Raw genomic sequence first — 13,397 nt, 5'->3', positions numbered from 1 at the left:
TGAAGTTACTTTAGGCATACCGGAGCCGCGTGTAACACAGCCAGAAAACACGCATGTTCGCGCTTATGAAAACACAAGTGCGCTGCGAGAAGAAGTAGAGTGAAAGGCTGTGATTTGTGATAAATCTAACAGTGAATGAACGGGCGCGCGTACGTAGTGCTTAAGTCAATGACTTAAAGTAGATGCACATGTGGGTGAGAGCTGAGCACACAGTTACAAATACTTCTTTGCGGTTTCTAATCAGCAAAGCAGAGAGACCACAAAATTGACTCAGGATTTTATGGATGTCAGGGATAATAACACGATGATTGCCCCAGTCAAACTCTGAAGGAATGACGATGGATGCCCCCCACGGAAGCATAGAGCGAGTGTTGCCAGATTCTTGGAGAGAATAGCAACCAGGTCTATGCAAACAGATTTGAAAATAGACGATCTACAAGCTCACAACACATCGCGATGCGTTGTGAGATTGTAGATCTGCCATTAAAAAAAAAGCAAATAATGATCTTGGAGAAGAAAAAAAAAGTATTGGAAAAAAATAATAAAATCATTTTAACACAAATCCCTGGCACAAAATATTTTCAGATGGGGGGGTCTGTCTGTGGACTGGATAAATACAATATAGGGGTCCTTGCCATGAAAATGTTGGAGAACCAGTGGTTTAAACAACATTAGGAAACAAGCCCAAAAACGCAACCCGCAACTAACAATTATTTGCAAGCAACTTTACAGAAAAATAAGCCCAAAGTGGCTTATAATAAGCGGACATGGCAACACTGCACGGAGCGAGCGTTAATGTTTGGAAGAGAATTCCTTGGGAGGCAGCGCAGTCAGTCAGGCAGCAGAGAGCGAAGGTCATCCTCTCACCCACATCTCTGTATGTATCCACAGAGAGCCTTTGAGTTTGAATGGTGCATTGGTGCAAACTGCCAGCCAGTGGTGGAAAAAGCACTCACATTTTTTTTTACTTGAGTAAAAGTACAAAAGTATTGGCATCAAAATGTGCTTCAAGTACCAAAAGTAAAAGTACTCATTATGCAGAAGGTCCCATATCACAGGTTTTCATGTATAAAATGTATAATAATCCTTTGAAAATAGCAGATCTACAAACTCACAATACCTCACAAAGCGATGAGTTAACTTGTGAGCTTGTAAATTGGCTATTTTCAAATGCTTAAAGGGGTAGTTCACCCCCCAAATAACTTTTTTTCTATTGATTACTCACCCCATGGAGCCTTGAATTCATGGATATTTATTTGTTTTTGTCGCATTCCTTCCTTTATTATTTGATTATAATAAATTTAGCCCCATTGATTCCGGTAGGAGACACAAATGCATTTGTGTCTCCTACCGGAATCAATGGGGACACATTTATTATAATCAAATTATTGGCTTAGGAATGTGACAAAAACAAAAAAATATCTATGAATTCAAGGCTCCAGATGGTCAGTAATCAATAGAAAAAAAGTTATTTTGGGGGTGAACTACCCCTTTAAGTGGTTAATGTATGTTTTACAAAGTAACAAGTAACTAAAGTTTTCAAATAATTGTAGTGGAGTAAAAGTACAATATTTGCCTCTGCTGAGATGTAGTGGAGTAGAAGTAAAAGTATTGAAAATAGGAAATACTCCAGTAAAGAAAAAGTACCTCAAAAGTGAACTTACAGTACTTTACTAGAGTAAATGTACTTAGTTACTTTACACCACTGGTGCAAACTGCAAACCCAATTCTGGATCTCGAACGACATGAGGGAGCAGCTCTGATCTGTCGCAAAGTTTACAGAAACATCTAAATAAATGAGACTTGGGAAAGGAAAAAGCTGCTTGTTCAGCAAAATTTACCACATAGCTTATCAGATCTCACTGACTTTGTGTCTGAATTTTTATTATGACTATGCTCATATGAAACAATTATCTTTTTCCATACAAGCAATTACAACAATGTGAAACATAGCTCATGTTGATCATGTGAAAATACACAAAGTGAATGGGTTATATATAGACCCTTAAAGAAATAATCAGACATCAGAGGACCATGGGATCAATTCAAATTTACAAACAAAGTTGAATTATTATTAAAACAATGTTTTTATTATTTTAACCCATTTCTGTTAAAAACAGCATTCCATTAAACAAATCAGGATTAGGATAGAAATAATTGATTTGAAAAAGTAATATGAAACGTGCTTTATAAATAAATTAGAACATGATCAGTGCAATGGAAGACGAATGTGTGAGCGTGATAAACTGACAAAGGCGTAGCAAATAGCACCAAGCCAGGAAACTTTCCATCACATTGTTTCCCTAAAAAAAAAAAAAACACATAAAACATGGAGACAGAGTGAACAGCCTACAGTAGAAACACCTACTGTGTGGCTTGTGAGAGGAAATCCTTAAAACAATTTGGCACATCTAGTCCAACTCATAAACAAGACTTTCATTGTTTGTTGTTGTCGAGCTCTCCTGTAGATTAAAGTAATCCAATGTGCACGTGTGCCTGTGTGTGGGAGCAAAATGCTTGGGAGTGCGTGTGTCGTGTGTACAGTATGTGCTCCAAAGAAGCAGATCTAGCCTAAAACATAAATGTTGCTGTTGCTGCCTGGGACGCTGCCAACAGAACAGAGTCCACGGAGACCATGAGGGCCGTGTACATCTCATGCAGGGCTGCTTTTCACTGCCTGGGCTGCAGCATCTGACTGACGTACGCCTGCCGTCTTCTGATCTCCTGGTCCAACTGCTCCTTCAGTGTTAGCAGCTATTATGGGATGTGAACAAGTCAAAGAGGCATCGTTCTTTGAGGTTCATGTTTACACTCTTACAATTAACCATTTAAACTATACACTTCGTTAACAAAGGTTCCCCAGAGGCCTATACTGTACTTGGTCCTCTCCTTTTTTCCCTCAGGCTGAAAATAGCTGATCGACAAACTCACACAAAGCGCCACAACGAGCTTCTGAGCTTGTCAATTGGCTATTTTGGCTGAATGTTTGCCTATTTTTGCCAAATGTTCAGCTTAAGGCACTCAACAACCTACCTGCCCCCTACCTCTTCGACCTCCTCCATCATCATGTCCCCTCCCGCTCCCTCAGGTCCGGTGATGCCAACCTCCTGGAAATCCCCAGGACCAGTGCCGAACCTGGGGTGCAGCCCCCTCCCTTTGGAATGCACTACCCAACCACATCAAAGATGTCCCCACCCTCTCATCCTTAAAAAACACCCTCAGAACCCACCTCTTCAGATTGCTTTCCCCAGCTAACCCCTCACCCCCTTGTTTTGACTGTTTTTACACTTAGACATAACTTTTGATTTCTTTCTTCTTTCCCCCCCATATGAAGCAACTTTGCTACTTAGAAAAGCGCTATATAAATCAAAGATATTAAATCAAAGATAATGAATCAAAGATATTATTATTATTATAACATGCCAAGAATAGGGACGCTAGGTTTCTGGATTTTGCTGTGTAGGCAGACATAGACAGAAACTTAAAGGCTGACAACTGAAGATGACAACACAGTACCTGTTCCTCCAGGCATTTGACCCTCTGACGGTGAGCCTTTTCCCGGCTCTCCAGGGCCCGCTCCACTTGCAGCTGCCCGCCCCTCAGACGATCAGTCTCCATGTCCATCTCCTGGCGATGGCGAGCCGTCACCTCCAGGAGGCGCTGGGAGTGAGAGTGCTCCAACTGGGAGGTCTGGGCCTGAACACACATTTAGGTCTGTATAACTATCAATTGTTTTCTTAGCGATTATTCTATCAATGACTTTTCGAGTTATTGAATAAGAGAGAAGTATGTTTTTTTAAATATATATTAACAAATTGACACAAAAAATGGACTAATCGACTGAATCGATTAGTCTGGTGATGAATGACTTAAGACCTGTTTTATACTTTGGTGTACAATGTTTCTAAAAGCTCAAAACCCATCTCATCGCAACACGTTGTGACCTTGTAGATGTTATTTTAGCTATATTCGATAATATTTGTTTCCTATAATGATACATTTTTTAAATGTTTTCCCAAAATCCAAAATTGTTATTAAAATATATTATTTTTATATAATCAATTAAATTGAGTAGTTCGATTAACTGTTGCATTCCTACACAGTAGTTCACAGTCACGGGCTTTATCATCTCCGTAGAGCAGAGGTTCTCAAACGTTTTCATATCAAAGACCCCCAAATTGTATGTGGCCACAGACCCCCATCTGAAAATATTATTAAAATGTTTCAAAAATATTCAAAATCTTTTTTTTTCCACCAGAATTGTTTTTAATAAAGTAGCACATCTTCAAGCTCACACCATGACGCGTTGTTGTGAGCATGTAGCTATTTTCAAGGAGCTGATGTGATATGTATGTATGGTTAAAGTGGTTAAACAGATTTTGATAGTATGGTAACTCATTTTGCTGGGGACCCCCTTGGGACCCTCAACACACTGCCGTAGAAATCGCTTGTCGCCAGTTGATCTTTGGCCCTCTCACCTGGAGGGTCTGCATCTCAACCTGCCTCTCTGCTAGCTCCTGCTCCAGACTGCGGACGGCATCCCCCAGCTGCTGCCTCTCCTGACCTGCCAGCGCCACCTCCTCCTCCCTCCTCAGCCTCTGCAGCTCCACCTGACAGCAGAGCGACACACACAACGGCAGCAATGACTTTACCATGACGGCCTCGGCACTCACGTGCGAGCCTCGCCGTAATGTGTGTAGCAGAAAGCCCCCATGTGCCCGTGGCGGCAGCTTGTTTCTCACAGTACATCTCCGTGTTTCCATCATTTCAAGATCACTTTATACAGGTTGTGACAGAAAAAGAGGGGTCTGGGGAGAAGGGAACAAACAATAATAGGCTAATAAAAAGCGAAGCGTAGAGTCATATCTGGGCAAGGAGTCTGGGGAAGGATTTATTTTCCAAGTGAAATGAGAGGAATCGGCAGCCAAGCCCGCAAATCACTCGGAACCTGTTGACAGCAGGTAGTTTCGGCCAAGCAATATGATTGGTCGGAAGACGACATTCCAACCGTGCTGTTGCTTCACACAGGGCTACTTTTTAAATAGATCACTCTGCCAACTCTCGTGACCTGTTAGCAGCTTCCATCTGCCTTGATCTTGTAATTGTTTTTGTTATTGTGCTACTGGGTGGGAAGATATATATATATATATAAAAACCTTTTTTTAAAGATTTGATTTTGGGCTTTTATGCCTTAATGATAGGACAGTAGACTGACAGGAAATGGGGAGAGACGTGCATCGAAGGTCGTAGGGATCGGGATTTGAACCCGCGACACGGTGTCAGGCTGGCATTGCAGCCTAGGGTGCCTGGACCACCTCGCCGCGGCCCAGGCCTGGGAAGATATATTTAACGTTGTTCTTTAAATGGTAAATCTAAACGGTAAATGGTGCTTACGTATCTGTGCCTTTAACCAAAGAGTTTACAATGTGCATTACATTCACCCATTCTTCACACACAGATGGCAGAGACAACCATGCAAGGTACCAGAAACAGTTTTCTGAAAGCCGTATATGTTGCTATAATATCAGTGGTTCTCAAACCTTTTTATGTCAAGGACCACCCAAAGTGATATGTATTTGGTCGCGGACCCCCCCCCCCCATCTCAGAATATTTTGTTCCAGGGACCCCCCCCCCCCAGAAGCAAAGATTTGAGTTACAAATGTTCGCTTAAAAAATATATATATTCAAAGATTTGCACAAATTCTCATGATTTTTGAATAGCCAAAGTATAAAATAATGGCTATAGCTCAAATCTAAAATGAATGACACAGATGCGTTCCTGGATTGAATGGGTTAATGCAATGTAAAATAAATAAATGAATGGAAACCTAGCATTGTAGAGGTTAGGGACAGCTCACCTTCTCCAGTGACTTTCTGAGAGAAGCCTTGTCTTTCCCCAGACGGGCGAGGGCCCTCTCCATCTCGGCCCTCTCGCCCTGCAGTTTCTGCAGGGAGCCCTGGAGGCCGATCCCCCTGTTCTGGAGCTCCTCCTTGTCCCTCTGCAGCTGCAGAGCACCGTCCTGGGCCTGCATGTCCGCCTCCTGCCTCTGCCTCAGGGCCTGCATACAGGGTCACCCAGGCACGTCACACAATGTTGTTTTACTTACTGTATATCCTGTTTGTTTTGCAAACGACCGTGTCGCCGGGGTTGACTCACCTCCTTCAGGGTCCTGTTATGTTTCTCCAGCTCGGAGCCCCTCAGCTCGGAGTCCTCCTGGGCCCTTTGGAGGTTCTGGGCCCGCTCCGTCAGCATGTGGCTCAGCCTCTTGCTCTCTGAAAGGGCATCTCGAGTTTTGTCCAGACGTTCCTGTGCAAGGCAAGCAAACACATTATAAAGACAAACTGGTGGAGCGTGTACTGAGTAGTGGAGTAATGAGTCCACCAACTTTCACCTCAAACGTTAGTTTGCTCTCAGGATCACGCTTGAATTGTCGAATTCTCAACTTGCTTCATATTCTGTCGTTCCTTTCCATTGCTTTTTGCAGGAAAACATTGCAGGATTTTCTTTCATTTTTTTCCCCTCCATCCTTTTTATTGGCATGAGCCAATGGGTTTTGAGCAAAATAAAAGAGATTTATACCAATCTTTATACCATGTTTATGTTTGCACAGCATCTTTAAAAGGCAGTCCCACAACTAAGCTCTGAAAGCTCTCCTGAGAAGCTCTTGGAGAATTAATGAGCTTTCCGGAGCATTTTATTGCATAGTCTTTGAGGTCCTTCAGGAAAACCACGGCAGCGAAGGTAAATAAAAAAAAAACCTTCACTGTAAAGGTTACACGGCTGCTCTGTAAATCAAAGGGCAGTAATGGAAGCTCAGTGATTCATCTTATTTTGCAGTTTCAATTAAAGATCCCCAGCTGGACTGGAGTAGAAAAACTTGAAATAAAAGTATACAACGCATGGAATTTGTTTTTATTTAACAGCCCTGAATAAATATTAAAATGTTTCAAATTGGCCCAGGATCGGTTTCCTGCACCATCCACCTACTCGGTCAACCTCTTAAACCCATCATTTTTATGAGTGTGATTAAGTGACAGAGTACACTGAGAAAGTGGGCTCTGCCATTAAACAGAATTGTTATTGACAACTGGAAGTAGAGTAGAGCCTTATTGTTACCCTTAACCACTTGAACCCTCTATACTTAGTTGATTGGGGTCAGCTCTGTACTTGGTCCACTCTTTTCCCCCTCAACACCAAATCTCTTTCCCAAAAATGGCCGATCTACGGGCTTGTTGTGACACATTGTGGGCTTGTAGATCTGCTGTTATCGCTGAATGTTCCCCCCAGAATAGGGATGCTAGGGTTTAAGTGGTTAATGGAATTTATTTGAAACTTAAAAACTAGGGAGAAACACATTTCTTATAGGAAAAATGGAGCCAATTCAAAGTCAGTGTACCTGCAGTAGCCTGCGGTCCTGTTCACTGACAGTCAGGGTCCTCTTTTGCTGTGCTATCTCCTCCTGCATGGATCCGCTACTCGCCCTGTTGTCACAGAGAGAGGTGGACAGGTCTTGGAGCTGCTCCCTCAGCTGACCCTCCTGCTGCTCGGTGCGGGCCAGCGATGCCGCCAGCCTCTCCTCGCTGACCCTCGTCGCGGCGCAGCGGTCCTCGCTCTCGCCGAGCTCCCTTCTCAGCTCACCCAGCCTCTCCTGCAAGGCCCCCACCTCCGCGTCCAGCTCGGCCGCCCTGAGTTGCGCCCGCTGCAGCTCGCCCTCCAGGGTGCGCTGGGACAGCTCCAGGCGGCTTGCCCTGTTCTCCGAAGCCTCCAGGGTCTCCTTGAGTTTCCGCTGTTCGGCCTCGGCGCGGGCTTCCAGGCCTCGGGAACGCTCCAGCTTCTCCTGTGAGGAGCGACGGCATGGAAAACATTGATGGCTGTCACTAAAAGCACAGTGTTGTAACTTGATTCTTGTCTTTGGCTTCCGAACCTACTTGCAGTGCCCTGGATTCGGCCTCGGCTGCCTGCAGCCTGCTCCTAAGCTTGACCACCTCCTCCCCGAGGCTCCTCTTCTCCCTGTCCCCGCGCCGCGCCGCCTCCTCCTGCATCGAAAGGGAGGTCTGTGTTCCGTGCAGCTGCTCTGCCATCTCGCGTTTCCCTGGAGGAACAGGCGCAAAGAAGCCACCAAAAAAGATAGGCAACCACACATGATTCATAACTGATATTGATGTTTTAAAACTGGTTTTCAAACTTTTTGTGTCCAAGGCACACCAGTTGGCAAGTCCAAATCTCAAGGCATACCTGATTTACATGCTGATATTGTGCATTGTGAGCTTGTAGATCAGCTATTCAGTGTACACGCCCCAAAATATGGATGCAAGGTTGAAAGTGGTTAAAAATTTACACTATCTATTTATGTAGGGTATAGAATTTGCCTTTGTATTGGGAAATGAGTGCACACACAAAGTACTGATATAGTTAATAGTCAAAATGATTAATAATGTTTTGTATAGTTGTATATATTGCAGTAATAATGGTGTGGTTGTCACAAAATCTCAAGGCTCTCCTGGTGCGTCTCACAGCGCACCGTTTGAGAACCACTGATCTAGAATCCCTCACCTTCCTCCAGCTCTTTCAAGACTTTCTGCAGTTGCAGCAGCTGGCTGCCTGACTTGTCCTGATCGCCTTTGAGCTCCGACACCTGTCGAGTCAGACCTGCTATCTGAGCCTTAGCATCGTCCTGCAGGGAAAAAAAATCAGATTCATAGTAAATGTGGAAAACTGTGTTAAGTAGTGTTAAATACCAATACAGCACATGACGATCATCCACCTCTTACCAGTGTCCTTCTAAAAGGTAACAGTAAACTAAGATGACAGAGTTTCCATTCCAAGACACCATGCAAATACAGTATGTGTTACAGTGACATGAGGGTGGTGTCTTTGAATTTGTGCATTTTGAGCTGTGGTTCAGCTGTTGTTGAGAGGTAACCGTTACTGTACCCTGTCTCTTTGTGCATCCCTGAGTTCCTGTTGGAATTCACGGAGAGCTGTCTGCACTGCTTCCATGTCCGGTTCTTCATCTACACCGTGAGGCAGCGAGGGAACAGGCCCATCCACCGCACTGTCAACCCCTGTAGGCAGAGTCCATATTATTCATTCAAGTATCTAGTATGGGTTTCCATACTTTTCCAAGCCAGGGATGCCAAAACAGCCATAGTCTCTGGCTGCAGTTCCCTACTACAAGATGGCTTTTAAAAAACCCTGAACATAGCCGATTTACAAGCTTAGTTGTATAGTACAAGCTTATTAGTATTACGCATTGCAGCGTACGTAATACGTCATGAGCTTGTAGATTCATCTTTGAAAATGATTGCAGAATTTGGAAAAATGACAATAATGAATGTCCTAAATAGGGATGCCAACAATGTTATGAATTTAATTTGAACAGAAACAATAAAAAACTAGAAAAAGTGCTCCTCGGAGCACAAGTCTCCGCCAGGTCAGGTAGGTTATTATGGCCTCCTGGTGGCGCTATAATAGGCCAATGTGAAAAGGGTGCCATTTATTCCTAGGCTGTGCACGGCAATCGGACACTGCATGCATGATTTGAGGCATTTTGTTCTAAAAATGTGTTTTGCTAATTTTGACGTGCTGGTGGCGCTATAACATGCCAATGTTAAAAGGGTGGCATTTGTTCCTCAACGTAGTGCAAATGTGCTTTCAAAGTTTCACCACAATCGGACGCTGCGTTCATGATTTGCGGCATTTTGTTCAAAACGGGCCACTCCTGCAAACATTACATGTCCATGTTAGCCAATCAGGATGGAATATGAAAAATCAAACAGATCCGTCTTGATCACCTGACTATAGAGATCATGTGTACCTATTTGCGTGAAATTTTGATCAAATCTGAAGGCTTAGTATCAAAAAATGTGTTTTACATAAGTCTGCCTCCTGGTGGCGCTATAAAAGGCAAATGTGAAAAATGCAGGGCAAAGGTTTTTCCTTGGCCTCTAGAGAGTGTGCATACAAAGTTTTACACTGATCGGTGCAGTTATAGGTAAAAACACGAATCGGCCTGTTACAGCGCCACCATGAGGCTGATTTGAACATTTTTAAATGGCATTTCTTCCTCGGCCTAATGGGAATGTGTGAGCAAAATTTCACGGAAATTGCAGGCTGTGTTCATGATTTGAGGCATTTTGTTCGAAACGGAGTACTCCTGCAAACTTTGAAAGCCAATTTTTGCCAATCAGGATGGAATATGAAAAATCTGAAATTAGCCGTTTCTTCTAATGACTATAGAGATACTGTGTACCGATTTGGGGGATTTTTGGCCAAAATCTGTAGGAGTACTGTCCAAAAATGTGTTTTGCAAAAAGCGGCCTCCTGGTGGCGCTATAACAGGCCCATTTGAAAAATTTGGGGCAGAGGTTCTGCTCTGGCATCCAGGGAGTGTGTGTGCACAGTTTCTTTGCGATCAAGCCAACGGTGCCAGAGATTAGCTGTACACAAAATGACAGAATGACGGACACACGGACGGACACACACACGGACGGAGGGACGGACGGACAGGGGCGAAAACATACTCTCTCGCCATGCCTTTCGGCCTGGCGGAGACAAATATATATATAAAAAAAAAAATCCTCTCGTTTCCAATTGGCCCCCCTGGCACCCCCTGGTGGACCCCTGTGGGCCGCGGCCCCCACTTAGAAAACCAGTGTAGCAGAGGGACCGCATAGAGATCATTATGCGCTACATGTAAACTGCATGGCCCCTACCCTTCACTGGCGAGTGAGTTCTCCATGGTGAGGGTGACCTTCGTCTACGCGACGGAGACCCTGTGCGGCCGATGCCCAGGGTGCGTCGCAGAGCTGAATGCAGGCCCGCCAGCTTCAGCTCCAGGTCCTTGCGCGCGGCATCGCCCAGGCCCAGCTGCTCATCCAGGCCCTGAGCCTTGCCCTCGGCAAGACTGGCCCTCAAGGTGACCTCCCTGATCTGGCCTCTGGCGTCCTCCAGCGCCCCTTCAAGCTGGGCGCTCACCTCCCTGAGCTTCTGGTCAGCCTGCTGCAGACGAGCCTCTCTCTGCTGCAGTGCCTCCCTGATCTGACGCTCTGCCTCCTCCAGTTCCACTGCACGCCGCTGCTGAGCTGCAACCTGCGCAAAGACACATGGGACTCATTGTTAGGGTCTGTACCAGTCAAGTCTCTACTATGACAATGTGCCATTTACCCTAACAGAAAAAAGGCTTAAAGGGATACCTATCACAATTGTAAACTTCATCTCTATATATTTGTTGAAAGGCTAATGTTCCATTAAGTAGCCTTGGGAACCAACATTTCCTGAGCCAAATTGTCCCATAGGTCAGGAGCCTATCTCCTATCTGTTTCCTTGATGTATGAGTACACCTCCTAGACATGACACTAGATGACTTAGGGACTTCACCCCAATCCAACCCTTGATGCTGAGTGACAAGCAGGGAGTACCATTGGGTACCATTTGCATAGCCATTGGGTGCCATCTTTGGAATGACTCGGCCAGGGATTGAACCCCTGAACTCCTGGTCTCAGGGTGGTCAACACTCTACACTCTAACCACAAGGCCACTGAGTTGGTTAATGTTCCATTAGCAGCAATAAAACTGAGCAATCTTCTGTCTGTCTGTTTATCCCAGTGATGTCACTGGGGTAAAATCTGTGATGTGAAAACACTTACTTCCTTGGTGCTTTTCTGCTACCCTACCCATGTCAGTGTCATTGTTTGCTGTGGTAAAAACAGCAAGCTTGACTTCCTAAAATATGAATCAGGTTGATGTAATGCTGGCCATAGCATAGACCATTATGGACATGCCAGGCCAATGCTTGCCCGCTAAATGTATCATGGGAAGTTTTGAAATACAGAGAAAGGCTTAAGGCTGTAGATCCGCTATTTTTGCTATCTAAAAAAGAAATGGAAAATTAGGTCAGGGTTAATGTGGTTAACATATTTTTAATTGTTAAAATGTGATATTATCAAACATGAATAACAAATTAGACAGTCTACAACAAGGATAAAACAAGGGATATTCGCCTAGCAACCCCAATCCTGAGGACAGGTATCCAACCGGGATTGAACCGGGGATGATTCATGTACAGTCCTCTCTCAGCTACCTGCTGACGATTTCAAACCGCCAACAGAACAGACTACCAGCTGCTGTAGTCCTTACAGTAAAGCATACAGTACACTGACGCACTCTCTCTCAGCCATGAATGTGGCAGGTATTCTCCAAGTATGTACGAAAGGCGGGGGGGGAGGGGTTGGGGGGGGTTTGCTCAAGCATGTTGTTAGCAGACTAATCCCCGGAGGGAGAACTTCCTTCCTACCTCGTTGAGGGCCGCCTCTCTGCCAGCCTCGCTCTCCAGGACCCTCTGCTTCAGAGCGAAGGCCTCGCGTCGCGCCTCCTCCTCCCTCGCCTCCTCCTGACACACCCGAGCCTGCAGCTCCCGCACCTCCTGACTCTGCCTGCTGTTCTCGCCCTCCAGGACCTTTAGCTGTGCACCAGTGGTGGGAGAAGTACTCGGATGTTTCACTTCAGTAAAAGTAGCAATACCGTAGAATTGCTCAGCTTGTATTCAAAAGTACAAAAGTATGCAGAATGGCCATTTAAGAATCATATATCATATAATTGGACTATAATTATTGACCATGAACCACTTAAGACCTATTTCGTACAAGCCGATCTACAAGCTTGTAGATCTGCAATTTTTTGCAATGTTTTTATGGATAATTGATTAATTATGAATAACCTACCGGTAATTCGGCAAAGTAACTTGTAACTAAAGCTGTCAAATAATTGACTAAAAAGTTCAATATTTGCCTCTGAGATGTAGTGGAGTAGAAGAATAATATTATTAGTAGTAACATATTGGCAAATGGACATAAAGTAAAAGTACCTCAAAATTGCACTTAAGGTACCACTGCTGTTCACAGGTACGACAAGGAACGGTGAGACATTAATCCCATCATAAAAGCAGTCAGACGGAAGCCACGTAGGCCTAAGCCAAAATCAAGGCCAGTTCCTTACCTGTCGACGCAGCTCCTGCAGCTCTCTGCGTGCCTGCAGGCGAGACTTCTGCAGCTCCCTCATGGTGCTCCTCAGAGCAGAGGCCTCCTGCTGTATGGAACTCCTACACTCCTCCAGGACGGACACCTTCTGCTCCCTCTCCTCCACGGCTCGCCTCAAGCTAATTCAGTTATTTGTACAAGTAATGGATCATGTACAAACAGTGGTTCTCAAACTGTTTCATGTCAAGGACCCCCAGATAAATAAGTAATTGGCCGCGGAACCCCATCTGAAACTATATTGTGTCAGGCACCCTCACACAAGATTTGTATGAAAATGTTTCATAAATATTCCACATAAAAAAAGAAAAAGAAAATAGCAGATCTACTGCTAGAACAAATTTTGCTGGGCCCTGGAACCT

General features: G+C 44.6%; 1 protein-coding gene across 1 annotated transcript in view; it reads right to left on the bottom strand.

Moving 5' to 3' along the window:
* Positions 1 to 2,670: 2,670 nt before the first annotated feature.
* Positions 2,671 to 13,397, bottom strand: part of crocc2 (ciliary rootlet coiled-coil, rootletin family member 2) — a gene marked incomplete at both ends in the record, with an annotated part of 47,311 nt that continues 36,584 nt past the window's right edge. Inside the window, 12 exons of the mRNA XM_080430532.1 lie at positions 2,671 to 2,754; positions 3,517 to 3,696; positions 4,479 to 4,610; positions 5,859 to 6,059; positions 6,158 to 6,307; positions 7,398 to 7,838; positions 7,930 to 8,093; positions 8,555 to 8,675; positions 8,936 to 9,066; positions 10,717 to 11,092; positions 12,297 to 12,464; positions 12,998 to 13,157. Of these exons, the coding sequence (XP_080286658.1) occupies positions 2,671 to 2,754; positions 3,517 to 3,696; positions 4,479 to 4,610; positions 5,859 to 6,059; positions 6,158 to 6,307; positions 7,398 to 7,838; positions 7,930 to 8,093; positions 8,555 to 8,675; positions 8,936 to 9,066; positions 10,717 to 11,092; positions 12,297 to 12,464; positions 12,998 to 13,157 (2,308 nt within the window). The remainder of the gene's footprint in view (positions 2,755 to 3,516; positions 3,697 to 4,478; positions 4,611 to 5,858; positions 6,060 to 6,157; positions 6,308 to 7,397; positions 7,839 to 7,929; positions 8,094 to 8,554; positions 8,676 to 8,935; positions 9,067 to 10,716; positions 11,093 to 12,296; positions 12,465 to 12,997; positions 13,158 to 13,397) is intronic.

This window comes from Gymnoscopelus braueri (genome assembly GCF_963280865.1).
Source record: "Gymnoscopelus braueri genome assembly, chromosome: 6".
NCBI classification, from domain to species: domain Eukaryota; kingdom Metazoa; phylum Chordata; class Actinopteri; order Myctophiformes; family Myctophidae; genus Gymnoscopelus; species Gymnoscopelus braueri.
The sequence above is the reverse complement of the archived record's forward strand: the minus strand, read 5'-3'. Positions and strand labels throughout refer to the sequence as shown.